Here is a 23193-nt window from a genome sequence, read left to right as displayed (position 1 = left end):
AAAGCAAAAGCCATATCTGAACTGTTCTTGGGATATACAGTACACTCAAATTCCTGATATTAGCTTTCAGAAAAAGCAGCTCGCATGTTGTCCATTTGACCATTAAGAAACTTGTGTGTGTGAGCAAGTTGAGTAAGCGGAAGCAGCAACAAACTCGCAGATAAAAAGTTATTAAGAATTTGTAGATCATTAACAAAATCTGAGAGTAGCAGAGTAAGGGAATTAAATGGATGCGTGGATGTTATGCTCAATTCGACCAACTTTAAGTATATTAATCATTTTAATACTTTTGTCAAATAAAATATCTGAGGGTATTATAATAAAATAATAAATTTACCAAGGTGCTGTTCCGAAAACAAATCCCCACTAAATAGCCTAGCAAAACTACATCGTTTAGTCCAATGCTTGATAGACCGTTATTTCCGGTATATAGTCCTGCAAATAAACCTCATATTTTTTTCAATAAAAGTTTCCTATTTATAGCAATTGAAATTCACCATTCAAACTTTGAAACCTAAAATTGAATAACACCCTTCGGTTCTGTCTTTTTGTTCTTCGATCACTCAAAGAGAAAGGTCATGATCCCGGTCTGGGTTATCCTCCTGAGGTCATGATCTTTTGCTTCATCATCCTTTGAGCATTTCTGTCCAAACCTGATTGATTTTAAGCAACATAGATAAGGATAAAATTAAATATTTATTTATTCATTCTTTTATAAATCCGATTCATCTTTTCAGGGTCCAAAACATTATGGCAAAGCGTTCATTTAAATCTTATGTTGAGCAGGAGCTGGGAAAGTTCCCGCATTTCTTGATTTATGCCGTTCTTGAATGGGTGTTAATCATTATTCTATTCATTGATGGGTTTCTTGCATTTGCTGCCAATGAATTTGCCAAGTTCTTTGAGTTGAAGATCCCTTGCTTGCTTTGCACTAGAATTGATCATGTTCTTGTTCATAGGAATCCTAATTTTTATTACAATGAATCCATATGTGAGGCTCACAAGAAGGATGTATCATCCCTTGCATATTGTCATGTCCACAAGAAACTTTCTGATATAAGGAAGATGTGCGAGCCGTGTCTCCTCTCATTTGCTACGGGCAGAGAATCTGGGGATTGTGATACGTACAAGTCTCTTGTGGGGATTTTGCAGAAGGATATGGAGTTGATTGTAGATGATGATGAAATGCAATTGACATTGCCTCCTAATAAGAAGGATGAAATGGTGCATGTGGAGAAGAGCAGTGTTCAATGCTGCTCGTGCTGTGGGGAGCCATTGAAGGTAAAGTCCTATCCAAAGGGGAAAAATTCTGGCCTGACATCACAAGCGCCTGCTCCTTCTCCACGAGCATCATTCTTGACCTCGAGGATTGAGGAGCAGAGAAATATGGACCTGACCCGCAATTTGGAGTTGCCCCACATACGATACACAGAACTCAAGTTTAGTGCAGATAATGAATCAGAGCTTCCAGAAGATGAGGGCAGCTCTAATGCACTGAGTCTCAGTAAGCCATGTGAGTTTTGAACCCTTCATTTAAATTCGTTGCACTTCCTTTCTTTTTCTTTGAAATGTTGGCTATGCAGTTTAAAAAGCTTTCGTCACGAAACATTTTGGTGTTTGGCTGTCATGATTTTATTTGTTTCCAAATTCTTTTTTATTTTTCCTCATTTAATCCCGAATGATGACACTCCTTCCTTCTCTTCATAGCCTGCATAGCTATGCGCCACTTGTTTATATATTTATATGTTTTGTATTTAAATATAGATTACTATATTTCCAAATGTCTTGACATCCCACCTATTGAACAATCTTGAAGTGCTTATGCCAATGATAGTCTCTATTTGGCATGTTATTGATCTGGTTCATGAATCTTTTCAATAGTTAAGGACGAAACGACAGCTGCAGCAGTGCCGCTGCTGACAGATGCCGAGGATTTTAATGAAGATAAGACGCCTACTTTTATTAGAGGAAACAAGTTTTTCGGAATCCCCCTTTCAGATTCAGCTCAAGCCAGTCCAAGGTGGAGTACTAGGATTCTGAGGAAATCGCCACTTGAGAAAACGGAGGATGCTGAGGGGAATGTTTCAAATGAAGCTTATGGTGATTCAATTTTGCACCATCTGAATAGACAGGTTCGTTTGGATCGCAAGTCACTGATGGATTTGTACATGGAATTAGACGAGGAAAGAAGTGCAGCTGCTGTTGCAGCTAACAATGCAATGGCTATGATCACCAGATTGCAAGCAGAGAAGGCAGCTGTTCAGATGGATGCCCTACAATATCAAAGGATGATGGAGGAGCAGGCAGAGTATGACCAGGAAGCCTTGCAATCAACAAAGGAGTTGCTCACAAAAAGAGAGGAAGAAATCAAGGACTTAGAGGCTGAAATTGAGGCTTATAGAGAAAAATATGGAATCTTAAGGGAAGAAGAAATTGATGGGCAAGAAGGTGAAGCTGATGACGATTATCAGGATTTTATATCAAAATCCTGCTCATCCAACAATGAAAAATCTGACTCTAGCAGCCCGCCTGATGGTTTTGTTGAAGTGTCTTGTGATGGAGAAGGTGTGAAGATTAATGATCAAGCTGGGCCATTGCCGGATGAGAATGAAGGGAACACCGATGACAAATTACTGAAATCCAAACATATGGGCAATCTGAAAATCACAGACAAGAAAGTTCACTTTGCTACAGATGATGTGATCTCTTCCTTGCAGTCTAGCTAACAATGTTAACCACATTAAGATACAGGTAAGAGACATACATACCTAATACTTCTACAGGGATATGCTAGTCCTGTCAGTCCATGTGTAAGCACAAACACATATGCATATAGTGGATGGATACGCTTGAAGCAGATGATTGATCTTAAAAGATTACCCTCAGATTCTTCATAATGGTAGTGAAGGATCAAAACTTTTGACAGATATAATCCATCCCCAGAAGTTTTTCACTTTGCCATAAATACCCACCCTTTGAAGAGAATAATGATGCATTCCCTTTAGTAATCCTAAATTTTATGCAATCCTGCTATTACATGCTGAGAATGATTGTGTCAGTTTCCAATCGAGAACCAAAACTATTTTCAATTATGGTTCTGATGAAGTCTGATCTGAACCCATAAGGTCATTACGTTTAAAATCTGCTTAACATATATGTTAATGATTGGTTATGCAATTCTTTCTGTGACTCAAGAACTTTAACAAAAGGAAAGTCGTTTTCCATGAATTGTCAAGTTCAAACATGGATATGCAAAGTTTATGGCAGCATTTGCAAATGCATGCACGACTGCATTTTATGATAATTGCAGTATGTACATGATCAGTGTTTCTTCTCGTGCACCTTACTGTTTTTTATTAACGGGTAGCATTTATTTTATACTTCTAGTGAAGCACTACAACTTATGATCTAAAATCTCGATTGCCTTTTATTTGATGGATTATTGTGCAGGACAAATATAGCTGTAAGCTTGGGCGGTCATTGATGTCTCTGCAAGCCTTATATCAGTGAAGTCATTAAATTAGGACCTCTATTCTCAGCTATTCTCAGCTTATACAAGGACTTTTAAGGTTTTATACATGTTGTGTACTCACTTTAGAGCTTATACATCCTCTATTCAAATTTCAAAGCCACGATGAGCTGCTTGGCCAGCATTTCCGTATTATTTACAAGGATGCCAGGATATTGTTGGAGATTCCATGGAAGTAGAAAAAGCATGAACATTAGCCTTTACAGCTTATGACCAAACTGCATAGAGTGTCATACACGAATGATGAACTGATGATTGTTTCTTTCACCAGAATTTTTGTATCATAAATGGATTCCTTTTTTTTTTTTTTCTTTTTGTCATTTTATCAGTAAATTTCTTTGATGAACAGGACATTATGATTAGACTAATGTTTCCTAATATGTTTCATATAGTTTGCAAGCGTTAAATATACCGTTCCAAGAGTCTGATCTAGAGATACCATAAGGCAAAAAATCTTGAAATTAACTAGCTGGCCAAACTAATCTTGAAAACTCACTAAACAAAGATTTTGTTTTGGCATTGAGGTGTTGTAACCGTTGTTGAGGGATAAAAACTATAATTATTAACTAAAAGTTAATATTATGTATCAAGTATAATTTATAAATAACAATTTTGATAAAATTGGTACAAATATAATAAATTTTTCATTGTAAAATCAAATTAATTTATCTTCCAAACTAATATTTATCAGACACTTTAGTATTGTAACTTTTAAACTACAATTACCCAACTCCAAATCCCAAACAAGCTTAAAAAAGATTGTGAACAAAGTGGCACGCCTTCCATATGAGGTACCAAAACGATGACCAATTGTGGTATAATGAAAATCGATGAAGTGCAATATCTGGTAAAATAATCAACGTGTTCTTTTTTCCGAGGTGTAATTTGCTCAGATTGGATAGTTCAGAGATTCCACTATTCCACATATAAAACTATGAAAAACTTCCAAAAAGCTAATTCTGCAATGAAAAACTTTATTTTAATGACCATTGATTTCAAGTACACATTCAAATACAGTTGAGATGACGATCGAAGAAAGCTTAATTCCTTAGTTGAAGATGTCATGAGCTTGACCTATTCACACCCCTATCTTCTGTTGCAAAGCTTCAATTGATAAGGAAGATCCAACAATAATATTAATAAAATAAGCAGCGCAACTGACCCAAATACTCCCTAAATGTTAACAAGCAGAATTGTCAATTGAACTATTCTTTCTAACAAAACTTTATAATACATATATTGATTTAGAATGAGTTTAGAATTATACAAGCACAACAAATTTCATCCAACCCCGGCTCTCTTTTCTTTTATTTGGTATCAAAGCACCGCTTTTGTCTTCATATAGTTTATAACTATGATTGAATTTACAATCGATAAATTTGACGATCATATTGATAACTTCTATAGAGACCCTTTTCTTGTTTTAGAAAAGATTTTGAAACTTGGAGAAACAATAATCCTTGTATAGGCATTTAAAAAAAAAAAAAAAAGCTTAGCCCCCTCTCAAAAGAGGAAGGAAAAAATAAGAAAGAAAAGAAACGAAAGAAAGAGCTTAGCCGCCATATTCTTCGCATTAACTGGAGTCTTTCAAGAACATCTCCCTTTGATATGGTTGATATCGAGCCTTGCAAGTTCTTCAGATTATAGACGTTTTTCGCAAATTAGTTCAAGATAATTTGATCTGACGTACTTGTGACAATTGGCCAAACCAGTATTTTTGTTAAATGAGGGCTATAATAAAAGAATTATAAAATTAAATGGATAATAACATAAAATAGTAAAACTAAGGGGGCCAAAGACGAGAATATAATAAAGAAACCATAAACTTAAACACCCTGCATAAGTGTAGCCCAAACATAAAATTGGTAAAATTTTAATTAAATCTCCTTTTTTTTTTAAATCCGAATTATTGTTTCAGCTTGGCCACCCAGGCTTACATTTAGTTCCACACATTGCCATTATCTCACAACGAATAAACCGCCCCTCCCTCCTTGTACCATTCGTACGTATTTTTTTGAACAACCATTCCGTTTAACAAACTAAAGTTTTCCAGAACTTGGCCATATGCTACACATAGATACCAGATACAGGCCAAGTGGAGTATCCAATTACTACAAACATCATTTCCATTAGTACGTAACAAAGTCTCAAAGATTACTAGCAACTAATATCAAATTGTCAATAACAATAATATTTTCCTCCTGGAGGATTTCATGGTTGTTTACATATGCTACTTAAGATTACAGAGTTCTATTACAATAAAACGTGAATGGAGCATTTATCACAATATTGATAGTAGTAAATTAATAATAATACCTCGAGAGGATTTGATTGCTGTTTAAATTTGCTACTTAAAGCAATAGTCCATTTATCCATGCATCCATGTAAGCAGTGTTATTTGTGTCACTGCTATCCTCTGCATAAGTTGAAGTTCCTCCATCTGACTTTGATGAGTTTAAGTCAGGGGAAAGGGTTTGTCCAGTGTCTTTGCGAGAATTTTCACACTGGAAAGCCCTTTGGGAATTGATCAGGTCATTTACCTGATCACTGTTAATTTGATAATCAGAAATATCATAATTAACAAAAGAACAGCTAGAATGCAGTACCATAGGCTGATTTAGAAGTAGCTGTGAATCTAAATTGCTGTTTAATGGTAACTGGGGGTTTGTGGGACTATTTTCTTTAATTTGATTTCCAAAATTAGAAATCGAATTGTGATTTGGCTGTAGATGCAGGTTTTTGAGACTATTTTCTTCACTAAGAGTTTGCTTAGAAATCAAATGGTCACTTGGTAGTTGTTCAATAAGATTTCCAGGAAAAGAAATCAAATTGCTATTTGGTGGTAGCCAGGGGTTTGTGGGACTATTTTGTTCAATTTGATTTCCAAAATGATAAATCAAATTGTGATGTGGGTGTAGCTGCTGGTTTTTGATAATATTTTCTTCAATATGATTTCGCTTAGAAATCAAATGGTCACTTGGTAATAGTTCAGTCGGAGAAACCAAACCATGGTTTGGTAGTAACTGAGGGTATTTGAGAGTATATTGTCCAATAAGATTTCTAGGAAAGGAATTAGAATTGCTGTCTGGTGGTAGCTGGGGGTTTGTGGGGCTGTTTTCCTCAATTAGATTTCCAAAAGGAGAAATCAAATTGTGATTTGGCTGTTGCTGCTGGTTTGTGAGAATATTTCCTTCACTATGGTTTCTATTAGAATTCAAATGATCACTTGATAGTAGATCAGTTGGAGAAATCAAATTGGCATTTGGTATTACCCGAGGGAATGTGGGAGTACTTTGTTCAATATGATTTCCTGGACAAGAAATCAAATTGTGATTTGGTAGTTGCTGCTGAGAGTTAGTGGGAGTATTTTCTTCACTAAGACAAGAAACCAGTTGTTGTCTCGATTCACCACCATCAGAAGTAGAAATACCATGCTTGTTTTCGCATTTTCTTTCTATGCGACACAATACGAATTCTATCTGCATGAATTGAAGGCACAAACAAAATAAGGTAAGCTAAATTATCAATTAATCTTCAGATTTTCATTAGCATAGCCAGTTTACTAGTCACCAAACTTCTAGGAGAAACAAAACTACCGATTCTTTCATCAAGTCATGTTAATGCTTGTTTAAGAAAGTCACAATTTCTTACATTAACACCACCCTGCCCTTAGTTTCATTGAGATTTGATCCACCAGAAGATCCTACCAATTAAAATAATAGGTGACAGAGACACATATCCTTAGTGCATATCGTGTCATGTCCACGTAATATAGACCACCAAAAAGAAGTAGCAGTTTTAATACTAATCCAATCAATATTCTAGCATGCTTCACCAAACAATCACTTCAATCATCAAGAGGAGCACCATATAGATTAAACTACAGTTGTTGTAAGATTGACAAAACATGCAGTTCGAGGTCACATCCCAAACATTCAACAATTCATAAAAGAAATGGTCAAAGTTGATGTGAGCGACAAGAACAGAGCTCATACCTTGTAACTGGGATCGTCGTTCACATGGTACTCATGCATAACCCAGCCAATCTTAGCTTTCTTGGAAGCAGGACCATGATATTTGAAAGTCAAAATCTTTTTGGTACCAGAAAGGCCGTTTCTGGTTTTGATCTTGGAACCTCTACCAGTAACTTTCCAGTACCCTGCATTTGTTCTTCTGTGGGCACGTGTACTCTTCTTGTATTTGTAATAAGGTTTACAGAAAAAGTAACAAACTCGATCCTCGGACTCAGTTTTTGATGCCCCTGCGTTACAAAAGTAATACATGGTGCCTGCCAGTTAGTTTAGTTTCGCTGGCAAAACCATTCTAACTTTAGTGGTTCAAGAGTTCGAGTGAGGGTAAGAAGAATAAAAATACCATTACGTACCTGCCAAGTCCCAAGGCTCAAGGCTGCAGATATCATCAATATCCTTGATAGTGTGATGCGAGAAATGGGGGTTAAGCCTCTTCTTCTCGAGAAGACAGAAGATTTGTTCATTGGATGGCTGGAATCTGAACCCCATGAGACTCTCCATTTCAGATTTTAGTTGAGAATATAAGGCAGCACAAAGGAGAATGAGAGTAGTAACTACTTCTTCAACGGTAGGAAGGGATCTGAAACCTCCATGACTCTCCATTACTAAGAATTCTGATTCAAAACAGCTACAGCTATACTGGTATTTCTCTCTGGTTTGATGGGAAGAATTTGCTCGGTGAGAGAGCGATTGTGTGATCACTTCTTTTATACACCAAGAAAGTGAAAGCGTTAACGCCGCTCTCTCGCGAGTCACGACGCGTTGTGCTACAGTGAGCCAGACCGCTTTTTCTCCAACGCCGTTAGATTATTGATTATTGAGTGAGCGAGTACAGTCTACAGAGTCATATATTTGAAGGTCGATGAATTAACAAAGTGACAAAAATAATATGGAAAAGTTAAAAAGGTGTCTGCTCGTTACCCAAGTTTGAGAATTTTGGGGCCCCACGGTCACCCTCTCATTGGTTCAGCAGCAGCATCCTCTTTATATTACATTATGCATGTGCCCTTTTCTTTTCTGTCGCCAGTCAACTGCCTTCACATCGAATTGAAAATGTGAAACAACTTCTAGTGTGAGGTTACCTGACTAAGGGAAGTCTAGAATGTTCTGCTACTTTGAATCTCTGTCTTGCACTCTCAACTTTTGTTGAGATAACAAGTCCACTATTAGCCAACGAGCTAGTGTCATGGAATTGAAAATGTGAAACAACTTCTAGTGTGAGGTTACCCGACTGAGGGAAGTCTAGAATCTTCTGCTACTTTGAATCTCTTTCTCTTGTACTCTTCAACTCTGTTAAGATAACAATTCCGCTGTTAGCCAATGAGCTAGTGTCTAATTATATCTGTTTTTCTTGAATTTTATGTAAGTATATTGTAATTCTATTTTAAATTGTCATTGAGCCAATGTCCTAAAGTGATTATTCCATGAAAGTACCTCAGTAAACGTCATTATTGCAAGACTATAGAGTATCTCCTTCTTTGATCAATCGTGGAAAATAAACTGGCTTGGATTGGATAATGGATAGTCTCAAGACTAAAGGTGCGATTCTAGTATCTTTAAGCTTCTGAAAAAGTATGAAATCTTTCCGAATTACGAATAGTGAAGAAAGTATGCATTTCTTGCCATCTACGTTAGTGTTTGATCTTGAGTGAGTGAGTGGTTACTGTGCGAATAGTAAACTCTTCACGGCCTAGCGCAAGTCAAATGATCTGAAAAATATATTCACATAAACAGTTGAGTTGATGGTGATATGGTTCAAAGATCACAAAATGAACTCATCACTATTCATGGAGGGAAGAGGATCCATTTGCGTAGCCCCACGGAACAAGGCCAATCACATATAGAAATAACTATTTTCTTGCATAACAGAGCTAGGAATGCTTCTGACGTGCGTGAAGTGTTATCACAAAATTACAATTTCAACATTCCCCTACACAATTTTAATTGTTGGTTACAAATACGAATGAGGTAATATTCTCCATTTGCTAGTCCAGATTCGAGTAAAGAGGGTGTTCGTCATGGACAGGCCATTGTGAGTTCACATCATTTTGCTGCTCACGTTTACATTGAAAATTCAGTACATCAGTCATTGCTGAAGCCATCAGAATAGGGGGCCGATCTTTGTTCTGGATTAATTGGCAACTAAAGTGCGGAGAAAGAGTTGTAATTCAGTCCACTACAGTAGTAGAGAGCATCAAATTGTGCAAACACCAGAGGCTTCCCCTGAGAACGACATAGGAATAACTGTCAGTTCTATAAATGTTTATCATGCATGATGTAAAACTAAATATCTGGAATGTTTATAAAGCATGACTGCTCTCACCCCTGAAAATTTTTGTTCTGCAACTTGATCTCTGATTTTAGAAATCAAATAATGACTTGGTAATTGTTAAGATTCTACCTGAAATAAGAATAACAGAAACAAGCATTAGTTAGAGATATATTTATAGTGCATTAAAGATATTATGCACGCTTTTTCTTACCGATGGAAAAGTATTTTCTGCAACATAATTTCTAGAGTGCTAAGACAAATGGTGATTTGGTAGTAGTCGAGGTTCTTCCTGAAATTATAGCCAATTAGCCATAGTCAAAGTAGCATTAGTCCCAAATATGTTTCTCATGCACTACGTTTGCAACTAGATAATTGGTAAACACACACGAGTCATGTTCTTTGTCACCCTCAGAAGAATATTTTCTGCTACATGATTTCTGTTATCAGAAGTGATTTTGGTAGAAAAGACCATGCAACCTTAAGCAAAGACCATGGACAATGCATTATTAACTCAGGATATGTTTATCATACAATACATATGTAAGTTGAAATCAAAAAGTGTCAGTAAGTCATCATTTTTCTCACCCCTGGAAAAATATTTTCTGCAGCATGATTTCCAGAATCAAATGCCAAATGGTGACCCGGTAATTGTCGCAATTCTTCCCGAAATAACAACCAATAGACAACATTGGTTCTGAGTACGTCTCTCCTGCATTGCATGCACAAGTTGATATAAAAAAGCTGTCCATAAGGCATGTTCTTGTTGGTGGTTGAAATTGTGGGGAATGGCAAATGTAGACAAATACAACAATAATGGTGGAACTTTATTGTGAAAAGTAATGTATTTACAACTACCTCTGTATGTAGAAAGAAAAATAATAGTAATAAATAAACTACAGAAAAATTTGTGAACTTCAAAGCACGTTACAAATATCACTTTCCTTATGACGTTATTTGCCCCCACCAATTGAGTTCTGCATATGGGTTAAGCAAATACGCCTCCATGATATAATTAAGCACTTGTTAGTTTGCTTGCATTGTGCATCAATGAAAATAAATCAAAATACTCTTGAATGTTGCAAGCCTGCCAAGAAATAATATATTGTTCATGCAGAAAACAATATATTGGATTTTTAATGCACAAAAGAAATGGATGTTTTGTGTTGAAATTCGTTCTAGAAAGGAAGACTAAGAAAAGAGTGGTGTAGGATCATTAATTTCATATCTAAATGGCTTAAACATGACTCCTATTTATAGATATATTTGTGCCCCCTCATTTGGGTTGTCAACTTTCATGATACCCCTTCATTCATGGCCATTGGATCTATATTTTATTTTAATCAATGGTCCAAATTGAACCATCACTCTTTCAAATGAAATGTCACCATTAAATGATGCATCTCTAAGTGAAATGTTGCCATGAAAAGTTATATCATTTAGTAAAAAGATATATTCTCTATAAGACATAATTAAATGGACATGTCCTTACAACAAGACATCATTTAATTAAACACGTCTTTAGTGAAAGGCACATTTTCTATAAGGCGCAATTAATAGGACATGTCTTTACCATAAGACATCATTTATTTTGAAAATTTTCCAACAGTTCTTTCTCACCGTTGCAAAAATAATTTTTACAACATGATTTCTATAATTGAAAGTCATATTATGACCTATTAATTGTTCATGTTCTCCCTGAAGTAAAGATCTGCAAATAAGAAGCATTAATCTTGGATTTATTCCTTATGAACTGATGACATTGATCTTGAATTAGACCATTAGTCTCCCTTTTAAATTAACTTGGGGAAGTAGATTTACTCTATTATAAATAGAGAGGTCATGTTATTATTTTTATAACTTTAAGTATTCAATAAAAAATCTTTGGAATTATCTATCAAAATCTTTGTTGTAGAGTTATTTGGATTAAAGTATTATATAATCTCGTTTAAGGGTTATTAAAAATCTCATTTGAGTTATTTGGATTAGAACTAGATAGAATCACACTTCGATAAGAGTGTAACCTAAATAAGTTGGCTTGGTTTGGTACTAGAATGATGTCTAATGTTCATTTATCCTATCAATTCTGCTTCCGCTATCCTGCTCCGTCACTCTCTCTTACAATCTTGCTACAAGAAATCTAGATTCTAGAATCTTCTGCTTCTTTGATTATACTTCTTATTACATTTTCACCAACGAATTCCTGAATGGAAGTGACTTTAAACATATGTGAAATAGACAGTCATCTAACGTCGCATATATTAAGAAGATCTCATTGTGGTCACATAGACACAATATATTAGGAAGATTTTCTTTTTCATTTTTATATTTCCTTGATATAATTAAATTAATAGATTTTTTTAAATTACTTATAATTTTAAGATCTCTATTTAATTAATAATTATCCTGATGAAGAGTTTTTATACAAATTCTATATTTAATAACCTTAATGTTAAAGAACTACGATTAATAATATTGTCTAATTGTTAATTCATTATTAATTTTTCTAAAAAAATTAAATTCTGCATTTGTTAAAAAAAAATTATTATTATAAATTTTCTTGCTCTCCATTGTGTGAAGAAAATTATTACATTTGTTGGCTCACTTTTGAATTTTTTTTAAAAGATACTTTTCTTGAAATAATAATTCCAAAGCAAGTAAGAAAGATATCTTCTTAACTACTTTTCTTTTTGAAATCTTTACTACTTGTTGATTATTGATATTCAAGATATAGTTAAAACTTGATTGAATTTTAAGTTCTTTTATTTTTTAAAAATTGAAGCTAATGGATGTAAGGAAGCATTATATGTATAAAAAAAATGGCCTAAGGAACTTAGTACCCTAGAACCGACCCTCCATGTAATAATTAATTTTATATTTCATTCATAACATTTTCCAACTTTTATAACCTCTTATCTTTTCATCCGGAGGGAGCCAAAAATTTTATTTAGAGTTGGCAAATTTGAATAACTTAACATATTCATTTTTTTTACTTTTTTCTAAATGTGGTTTTAGGGAATATGAAATAAATTACCGGGAAGTGTTTCGTATCAAAGAAATGAAAATAAAAGTTACTGGGAAGTAGAAACTATAAAATTCTTTTTAATATTATTTTTTTTTGAAAGAAGTACAGAGCAAAGGCTTTAACTGATCAAGATATATAGTGTTTATGAATCATGAATACAAAAGCTTAATTATACGTTCATCGAGATTAAGAGAGTTTTTTAGTTCAGGTAAGACCATTTGTCCTGCTTGCCCTTAACTATCTCCGTCTCCGCTTTTCATGAGCTCCCTTTACAAAAGTTTGCAACAAGGTTTATATGCTTTATTACAAGCATATTATAATTGAGGTCATACAATTATTAGGTGAGAATGTGGCACATGAATTTTGTTTTAAAATAACTGATCATTCATCATTTTTTCAACCTACATACACATTAATGAATGTGATTGACTTATTGTATAGATGATATAATACCTTCACATATATGGAAGAATTTCTTAATTATTTAAAAAAAATACCATGGTAAATATTAAAATAACTTTTTCTAATGCATCTATCCGAAATGAGTTAATTCATTATTTCATTATTTGAAATTCCTATATAACAATACAATCATGTTCACGCACGTGTATATTTATGAGAAAATCCCAAAAAACAAGTGTGTTGTTACCTTGAAATGAAATGGAAATAGCATTAAATGGTTGTTGTAGTACCATTGATGTACAAAAAATTTCTACCCCGTATTTGAAATGCAATATCTAGTAAAATAATCAATGTGTTCTCTTTTCTTAGGTGTAATTTGCTCAGATTGGATAGTTCAGATGTAATACCCGTTGTTTTTATTATTTATTTATTTATTAAATACCCTATTTTAAAAATGTTTCCTTAATGGTTAAGTGTTTTTAAAAGGTTTGGCTTATAAAGAAAAGAATACAGCAGCTGCATCAGAGTGAATTCATATTTTTGAATAAGAAAAAGAGAAGATTTTGATTGTATTCCTATTCTCCATTGCAGGAGTTCTTGAGTTTGGATTTTGTTTTGAAGGCCAAGAGTGAGCTCGTGTGATTGGGGTTATTGTTGATTGCATTAGATCGAGATAAGTAAATTCATGCATAATGTTTATTATAAATATATATGTAAATATTTATGAATAGAATAATATTCTTCAAATGGATTGGCAAGTTATGGATTTGAAGCTATTTTAAAATGTTTTTCTTAAATTAGTTTTAAATAAATACTTGTTTTTCTATAAAAATTTTTCCTTAAAACTATTTGTAAAAGCTTTGCCAATTCAATGTCCAATAAGCATTTTATCGAAATATTATTAAATAATTGATATTGAAAAACTGGAATTTGTTTTAAGGTTTTGACTCATTGTCCGTAGTTACCGTTATTGAAATTATTGAACAACTAGTTGTATTGTGCGCACCTATTGACGATTATTGCGGGGTAAAGTACCCTAATTGAACTATTGGCCGGGTCACCGGGAGTACAAGTGATATATTGAATTATTGACCATGTCACCAAGGATACATGTGACACTATGTGACATGAGCAAATTGAATGAAAGAAAAGTTTTATTGATAAAAGATTGCAATTATTTATTGAAATGATTTTGACGTTATAACTTAACTGATGTTGAGTTACATATGATTATAAAATGATTACTGTTTTCTTGACTTATACTACTTCATAATAATGATTATATACTTTTTAGTATTAGTAATCTTGTACATGAGTTTGCTTACCGAGTTGACAGCTCACCCTTCGTCTCCAACATTTTGTAGATTGATTTTAGAGATGTTGGCTTTTGGTCTAGCGGAGAGGATTTGTTAGCTGAAAACTTTGGCATTTTCTAGATGAATTAATTGTAACTACTTTGACTATTGCTTAGGGCTGGATTTTATTTTAGAGGATTATTGATTTATCTATTATTTTGGAGAGTATGCTTTGTTTATGGACAATATTGACTTTATTTTGGATAAATTATAAAATTAGTGTTATAAGGTTTCATTCTAAATCACTCTTGAGTTTTCTTGGGTGAATTTGGGGTGTTACATCAGAGATTCCAGTATTCCATGTATAAAATTATGATAAACTTTCAAAAGCTAATCCTGTAATGAAAAACTTTATTTTAATGACCATTGATCTCAAGTACACATTCAAATACAGTTGAGATGACGATAGAAGAAAGCTTAATAATTCCTTAGTCGAAGATGTCATGAGCTTGACCTATTCACACCCCTATCTTCTGTTGTAAAGGTTCAATTGATAAGTAAGATCCAACAATAATATTAATAAAATAAGCAGTGCAACTGCCCCAAACCCACTATAAATGTTAACAAATAGAATTGTCAGTTAAACTATTCTTTTTAACAAAATTCTATAATAGATATCTTGATTGAGATGAGATTAGAATTATACAACCACAACAAATTTCATCCAACTCCAGCTCTTTTCTTTTATTTGTTATCAAAGCAGCGCTTTTGTCTTTTACTCATAAGTAGATTTTGTATGAGTAGTTACAACAATGAACTTCATATAGTTTATAACCATGATTGAATTTACAATCGATAAATTTGACGATCATATTGATAACTTCTATAGAGACCCTTTTCTTGTTTTAGAAAAGATTTTGAAACTTGGAGAAACAATAATCCTTGTATAGGCATTTAAATAAAAAAAAAAGCTTAGCCCCCTCTCAAAAGAGGAAGGAAAAAATAAGAAAGAAAAGAAACGAAAGAAAGAGCTTAGCCTCTATATTCTTCGCGTTAACTGGAGTCTTTCAAGAACATCTCCCTTTGATACGGTTTGATATCGAGCCTTGCAAGTTCTTCAGATTATAGAAGTTTTTCGCAAATTAGTTCAAGATAATTTGGTCTGAGGTACTTGTGACAATTGGCGAAACCAGTATTTTTGTTAAATGAGGGCTATAGTAAAAGAACTATAAAATTAAATGGATAATAACATAAAATAATAAAACTAAGGTGGCCAAAGACGAGAATATAATAAAGAAACCATAAACTTAAACGCCCTGTATAAGTGTAGCCCAAACATAAAATTGGTAAAATTTTAATTAAATCTCCTTTTTTTTTTAATCTGAATTATTGTTTCAGCTTGGCCACCCAGGCTTACATTTAGTTCCACACATTGCCATTATCTCACAACGAATAAACCGCCCCTCCCTCCTTGTACCATTCGTACGTATTTTTTTGAACAACCATTCCGTTTAACAAACTGAAGTTTTCCAGAACTTGGCCATATGCTACACATAGATACCAGATACAGGCCAAGTGGAGTATCCAATTACTACAAACATCATTTCCATTAGTACGTAACAAAGTCTCAAAGATTGCTAGCAACTAATATCAAATTATCAATAATAATAATATTTTCCTCCTAGAGGATTTCATGGTTGTTTACATATGCTACTTAAGATTACAGAGTTCTAATACAATAAAACGTGAATGGAGCATTTATCACAATATTGATAGTAGTAAATTAATAATAATACCTCTAGAGGATTTGATTGCTGTTTAAATTTGCTACTTAAAGCAATAGTCCATTTATCCATCCATCCATGTAAGCAGTGTTATTTGTGTCACTGCTATCCTCTGCAAGAGTTGAAGCTCTTCCAGCCTCAAGTGGCTCATCTAACCATGTATCGATGTAAGCAATGTTATTTGGGTCACTGCTATCCTTTGCATAAGTTGAAGCTCCTCCATCCTCAAGTGGCTCATCTAACCATGCATCAATGTAAGCAGTGTTATTTGGGTCACTGCTATCCTCTGCATAAGTTGAAGTTCCTCCATCTGACTTTGATGAGTTTAAATCGGGGGTAAGGGTTTGTCCAGTGTCTTTGCGAGAATTTTCACCCTGGAAAGCCCTTTGGGAATTGATCAGGTCATTTACCTGATCACTGTTAATTTGATAATCAGAAATATCATAATTAACAAAAGAACAGCTAGAATGCAGCACCATAGGCTGATTTAGAAGTAGTGAATCTAAATTGCTGTTTAATGGTAGCTGGGGGTTTGTGGGACTATTTTCTTTAATTTGATTTCCAAAATTAGAAATCGAATTGTGATTTGGCTGTAGATGCAGGTTTTTGAGACTATTTTCTTCACTAAGATTTTGCTTAGAAATCAAATGATCACTTGGTAGTTGTTCAATAAGATTTCCAGGAAAAGAAATCAAATTTCTATTTGGTGGTAGCCAGGGGTTTGTGGGACTAATTTGTTCAATTTGATCTCCAAAATGATAAATCAAATTTTGATGTGGCTGCAGCTGCTGGTTTGTGATAATATTTCCTTCAATATGATTTCGGTTAGAAATCAAATGGTCGCTTGGTAATAGTTCGGTCGGAGAAACCGAACCGTGGTTTGGTAGTAACTGAGGGTATTCGAGAGTATATTGTCCAATAAGATTTCTAGGAAAGGAATTAGAATTGCTATCTGGTTCAATTTGATTTCCAAAAGGAGAAATCAAATAATGATTTGGCTGTAGCTGCTGATTTGCGAGAATATGGTTCCTATTAGAATTCAAATGATCACTTGATAGTAGATCAGTTGGAGAAATCCAACTGGCATTTGGTATTACCTGAGGGAATGTGGGAGTATTTTGTTCAATATGATTTCCTGGACAAGAAATCAAATTGTGATTTGGTAGTTGCTGAGAGTAAGTGGGAGTATTTTCTTCACTAAGATTTCTAGGGTCTCGCGGTGATAGCTGAATCGGAGAAACCAATTGTTGTCTTGATTCACCTTCATCAGAAGTAGAAATACCATGCTTGTTCTCGCATTTTCTTTCTATGCGACACAATACGAATTCTTTCTGCATGAATTAAAGGCACAAACAAAATAAGGTAAGCTGTATTATCAATTAATCTTCTAGGAGAAACAAAACAACAGATTCATTCATCAAGTCATGTAAATGCTTGTTTAAGAAAGTCGCAATTTCTTACATTAACACCACCCTACCCTTAGTTTCATTGAGATTTGATCCACCAGAAGATCCTACCAATTAAAATAATAGGTAGCAGAGACACATATCCTTAATGCATATCGTGTTCGTGTCCACGTCATATAGACCACAAAAAAGAAGTAGCAGTTTTAATACTAATCCAATCAATATTCTAGCATGCTTCACCAAACAATCACTTCAATCATCAAGAGGAGCACCATATAGATTAAACTACAGTTGTTGTAAGATTGACAAAACATGCAGTTCGAGGTCACATCCCAAACATTCAACAATTCATAAAAGAAATGGTCAAAGTTGATGTGAGCGACAAGAACAGAGCTCATACCTTGTAACTGGGATCGTCGTTCACGTGGTACTCATGCATAACCCAGCCAGTCTTAGCTTTCTTAGAAGCAGGACCATGATAGTAGAAAGTCAAAATCTTTTTGATACCAGAAAGGCCGTTTCTGGTTTTGATCTTGGAACCTCTACCAGTAACTTTCCAGTACCCTGCATTTGTTCTTCTGTGGGCACGTGTACTCTCCTTGTATTTGTAATAAGGTTTATAGAAAAAGTAACAGACTTGATCCTCGGACTCAGTTTTTGATGCCCCTGCGTCACAAAAGCAATACATGGTGCCTGCCAGTTAGTTTAGTTTAGCTGGTAAAACCATTCTAACTTTAGTGGCTCAAGAGTTAGAGTGAGGGTAAGAAAAATAAAAATACCATTACGTACCTGCCAAGTCCCAAGGCTCAAGGCTGCAGATATCATCAATATCCTTGATAGTGTGATGCAAGAAACGGGGGTTAAGCCTCTTCTTCTCGAGAAGACAGATGATTTGTTCATTGGATGGCTGGAATCTGAACCCCATGAGACTCTCCATTTCAGATTTTAGTTGAGAATATAAGGCAGCACAAAGGAGAATGAGAGTTGTAACTACTTCTTCAATGGTAGGAAGGGATCTGAAACCCCCATGACTCTCCATTAATAAGAATTCTGATTCAATACAGTTACAGCTACAGTGATATTTCTCTCTGGTTTGATAGGAAGAATTTGCTCTGTGAGTAAGAGCGACTGTGTGATCATGTCGCTTCTTTTATACACCCAGAAAGTGAAAGCGTTAACACCGCTTTCTCGTGACGCGTTGTGCTACAGTGGGCCAGACCGCTTTTGTTTGAGTGAGTGACTACAATCTACAGAATCATAGACTTGAAGGTCGATCAATTAACAAAGTGATAAAAATAATATGGAAAAAGTTAAAAAGGTGTCTGCTTGTTACCCAAGTCGTTTGAGAATTTTTTGACCCCACGATCACCTGTTATTGTTTCAGCAGCATCATCCTCTTTATATTACAATATACGTGTCTCCTTTTCCTTTCTGTCACCAGTCAGCTGCCTTCACATGGAATTGAAAATGTGAAACAACTTCTAGTGTGAGGTTACCTGACTAAGGGAAGTCTAGAATGTTCTGCTACTTTGAATCTCTGTCTTGCACTCTCAACTTTGTTGATATAACAAGTCCACTATTAGCCAACGAGCTATTGTCCAATTTTATATGTGATGAGTTGTGTGTTTTTCTTGTCTACCCACACATCATTCCATTTTTTTTTTCATTTCCAAAGCCACGATTACCTTATTAGTTTTGAATTTTATACAAGTAGATTATAATTTTAATTTAAATTGTCATTGAGCCAATGTCCCCAAGTGATTATTCCATGAAAGTACCTCAGAAAACGTCACTATTGCAACAGTGTAAAGTATCTCCTTCTTTGATCGGTCGTGGAAAATCAATTGGCTTGGATTGGATAGTCTCAAGACTAAAAGGTGTGATTCCAGTATCTTTCTTTAAAGCTTCTGATAGTTACCGTATGAAAAACGTGAAATCTTTCCAAATTACGAATATTGACAAAAGTGTGCATTTCTTGCCTTCTACGTTAATGTTTGATCTTGAGTGAGTGAGTGTTTACTATGATCTGAAGAATATATGAAGAATATATGCACAATATATGAAGAATGTATGAGTGTGTAAACTCTTCACGGCCTAGCTCTAGTCAAATGATCTGAAGAATATATGCACATAAGCGGTTGAGTTGATGGTGATATGGTTCAAAGATCACAAAACGAACTCATTACTATTCATGAAGGGAAGAGGATCAATTTGCGTAGCCCCACGTGAACGAGGCCAATCACATATAGAAATAACTATTTTCTTGCATAACAGAGCTAGGAATGCATCTGACGTGCGTGAAGCGTTATCACAAAATTACAGTTTTCAACATTCCACTTCACAATTTTAATTGTTGGTTACAAATATTAATGAGGTAATATTCTCCATTTGCTAGTCCAGATTCGAGTAAAAATAAGAACCACTAATCTTGGATTTATTCCTTATATACAACATTTAGGAATTGATGACATTGATAATGGAGTATAAGATGCATTGCTGAAGCCATCAGAATAGGAGGCCGATCTTTGTTCTGGATTAATTGGCAACTAAGCAACTAAAGTGCGGAGAAAGAGTTGTAATTCAGTCCTGAAATTATAGCCAATTAGCCATAGTCAAAGTAGCATTAGTCCCAAATATGTTTCTCATGCACTACATTTGCAACTAGATAATTGATAAACACACACAAGTCATGTTCTTTGTCACCCTCAGAAGAATATTTTCTGCTACATGATTTCTGTTATCAGAAGTAATTTTGGTATAAAAGACCCTGCTACCTCAAGCAAAGACCATGGACAATGCATTATTATCTCCGGATATGTTTATCATACAATACAAATGTAAGTTGAAATCAAAAAGTGTCACTAAGTCATCATTTTTCTCACCCCTGGAAAAATATTTTCTGCAGCATGATTTCCAGAATCAGATGCCAAATGGTGACCCGGTAATTGTCGCAATTCTTCCTGAAATAACAACCAATAAACAGCATTGGTTCTGAGTACGTCTCTCCCGCATTGCATGCACAAGTTGATGTAAAAAAGCTGTCCATAAGGCATGTTCTTTCTCACCGTTGCAAAAATATTTTTTACAACATGATTTCTATAATTGAAAGTCATATTATGACCTGCTACTTGTTCATGTTCTACCTGAAGTAAAGATCTGCAAATAAGAACCACTAATCTTGGATTTATTCCTTATATACAACATTTAGGAATTGATGACATTGATAATGGAGTATAAGATGCGTCTTTTCTCACCCCTTATATACAACATTTGTTCTGGATTAATTGGCAACTAAGCAACTAAAGTGCGGAGAAAGAGTTGTAATTCAGTCCTGAAATTATAGCCAATTAGCCATAGTCAAAGTAGCATTAGTCCCAAATATGTTTCTCATGCACTACATTTGCAACTAGATAATTGATAAACACACACAAGTCATGTTCTTTGTCACCCTCAGAAGAATATTTTCTGCTACATGATTTCTGTTATCAGAAGTAATTTTGGTATAAAAGACCCTGCTACCTCAAGCAAAGACCATGGACAATGCATTATTATCTCCGGATATGTTTATCATACAATACAAATGTAAGTTGAAATCAAAAAGTGTCACTAAGTCATCATTTTTCTCACCCCTGGAAAAATATTTTCTGCAGCATGATTTCCAGAATCAGATGCCAAATGGTGACCCGGTAATTGTCGCAATTCTTCCTGAAATAACAACCAATAAACAGCATTGGTTCTGAGTACGTCTCTCCCGCATTGCATGCACAAGTTGATGTAAAAAAGCTGTCCATAAGGTATGTTCTTTCTCACCGTTGCAAAAATATTTTTTACAACATGATTTCTATAATTGAAAGTCATATTATGACCTGCTACTTGTTCATGTTCTACCTGAAGTAAAGATCTGCAAATAAGAACCACTAATCTTGGATTTATTCCTTATATACAACATTTAGGAATTGATGACATTAATAATGGAGTATAAGATGCGTCTTTTCTCACCCCTTGAACAGTATTTTCTGCAATATGATTTTCACAATCAAAAGGCAAATTGTGATTTGGTAGTTGTTGAGGTTCTACCTAAAATAAAATGTCAAGAGTATTAATTTTTTAGCAAAAGTGTCGTACTCAACATGGATAACTTGATATTGAAACTGCCGCTAAGGCATGAGCTTTCTCACCCTCGAAAAGCTATTTTCTGCAACATGATTTCTGAAGTTGTAAGTCATATGATGAATTGGTAGTTGCTGAGTTTGTACCTGAAGTTAAATCCACAGAAAAAAGAACCCTTTATTCAAAACATGTTTTTGACACCGTCTGCTAGAATCAAATGTCCACTCTTATTAGTCAAGCCAAAACACAAGTTCGGGAAAATAGAGCAAGCTCTGTCATGGGATTTCAGAGTCTAAACTAGGGCCGTTAGGTTTTTTTATACCTATGAAGGATGAGGAATTTCGGACCTTTACAAGTAATAATGGCATATTTTCAAAGGAAAAGAAATCATTCATGTATAAAACTGAATTGTTAAAAACTTGTTCTCCTCAGCATGATTTCTAAATTTGATGTCAAATGGCTACTTGATTGACCAACATCACAGGTGGAAACAAAGCCTGCAACTTCCTAGAGTTTACAGAAAGGAAAATGTACAACAATTTTAAAAAATTAATCACAAGGTGAATGCCAAAATCAAGAAAAATAAACAAGAAATGGGAAAAGGACCGTTGTACTCAGAATGAAACTCAAGCATGAACCATTCAACCTTAGAAGCATGACCATGCTCGCAAAAAGACCATGAACTCTGTAAATTGTTGAAGAGTGATGGCTAAATGATGGTACTTACAGAATAATTGTCAGAGGGTCGAAGTAGTATTCATCAACCTTGTAAATTGTTTGGACAGAGAAATCAGGGTCAAGTCCCTTCTCGTTTAGAAGATTGATGATTTCTTCACCTGCTGGATGGAATCTGAAACTCAGAAGATAGCCCATTCCTGATTTAAAGTGCTAGATGCCTGGCTAAGCTTAGCTATCTGTGTGTTTCCATGGGAAAATACTTGCTGGGAGACGAGAGATGTGAGGGTTATCATTTATTTATAATTATACACACTAGGTCGATGTCTGGTCCTGGACCAGAGAGATGCAACCGCATGAGAAATTTGAATTTTGATTTGACGGGAGAGCCGTTAGACAACGATGGGATGTTAATGATCGTTAATATCAAGGAGAAGTTGATGATGTGTCAAGATATTTCTGCTTTCAATTCCACTAGAGATAGAGAGCGGCTCCTTCTTCCAGAAGTGGTTGGGTTGAGTTGGAAGATAAAGACACGTGTCCCATCCCTTTCTAATTTATTTGTGTCTCAAAGATGTCTCCTTTCACAAGTAGTCAATGATTCACGTGGCTTAACCCTTTTCTTTACCAGTTAGATTGTGCAATCGAAAGTGGAATTTTAACCTTT

General features: G+C 34.7%; 4 protein-coding genes across 11 annotated transcripts; 1 reads left to right on the top strand and 3 right to left on the bottom strand.

Annotated features, from left to right (window-relative positions):
- The first annotated feature begins 541 nt into the window (after positions 1-541).
- On the top strand, positions 542-3791 carry LOC18049475 (probable myosin-binding protein 5). The gene is made up of 3 exons (XM_006439647.2): positions 542-1513; positions 1882-2751; positions 3451-3791. The coding sequence occupies exons 1-2, from the start codon at positions 751-753 to the stop codon at positions 2724-2726; spliced, it is 1608 nt and encodes a 535-aa protein (XP_006439710.1). The 5' UTR covers positions 542-750; the 3' UTR covers positions 2727-2751; positions 3451-3791.
- A 1947-nt stretch (positions 3792-5738) lies between these two features.
- On the bottom strand, positions 5739-8287 carry LOC112100396. Its single transcript, XM_024189863.1, has 3 exons — positions 7914-8287; positions 7525-7790; positions 5739-7008 (listed from the first exon to the last, which is right to left on the bottom strand). Exons 1-3 carry the CDS (start codon positions 8161-8163, stop codon positions 5881-5883), a joined length of 1644 nt encoding a protein of 547 aa, XP_024045631.1. The 5' UTR covers positions 8164-8287; the 3' UTR covers positions 5739-5880.
- Positions 8288-16243: 7956 nt separating this feature from the next.
- On the bottom strand, positions 16244-18838 carry LOC112100395 (protein FEZ-like). The gene is made up of 3 exons (XM_024189862.1): positions 18531-18838; positions 18142-18407; positions 16244-17666 (listed from the first exon to the last, which is right to left on the bottom strand). The coding sequence occupies exons 1-3, from the start codon at positions 18778-18780 to the stop codon at positions 16383-16385; spliced, it is 1800 nt and encodes a 599-aa protein (XP_024045630.1). The 5' UTR covers positions 18781-18838; the 3' UTR covers positions 16244-16382.
- A 1425-nt stretch (positions 18839-20263) lies between these two features.
- LOC112100394 lies at positions 20264-23060 on the bottom strand. Of its 8 annotated transcripts, none has more exons than XR_002906758.1 (6): positions 22579-23060; positions 21920-21997; positions 21741-21818; positions 21369-21642; positions 20996-21072; positions 20264-20897 (listed from the first exon to the last, which is right to left on the bottom strand). XR_002906758.1 is itself a non-coding variant. In XM_024189858.1 (6 exons), exons 2-6 carry the CDS (start codon positions 21965-21967, stop codon positions 20322-20324), a joined length of 471 nt encoding a protein of 156 aa, XP_024045626.1. In that variant the 5' UTR covers positions 21968-21997; positions 22579-23060; the 3' UTR covers positions 20264-20321. The 8 variants fall into 8 exon arrangements, 4 of the variants coding, with proteins under 4 accessions (XP_024045626.1, XP_024045627.1, XP_024045629.1 ...); XR_002906759.1 differs by having other exon boundaries at positions 20264-20884; XM_024189858.1 differs by lacking the exon at positions 20996-21072 and having other exon boundaries at positions 20264-20327; positions 20624-20701; positions 21369-21629.
- Between the last annotated feature and the right edge of the window lie 133 nt (positions 23061-23193).

This window comes from Citrus clementina, unplaced genomic scaffold, assembly GCF_000493195.1.
Source record: "Citrus clementina cultivar Clemenules unplaced genomic scaffold, Citrus_clementina_v1.0 scaffold_3, whole genome shotgun sequence".
In the NCBI taxonomy this organism is placed as follows: Eukaryota; Viridiplantae; Streptophyta; class Magnoliopsida; order Sapindales; family Rutaceae; genus Citrus; species Citrus x clementina.
Note: the sequence above shows the minus strand (reverse complement) of the source record. Positions and strands in the feature narration are given on the sequence as shown.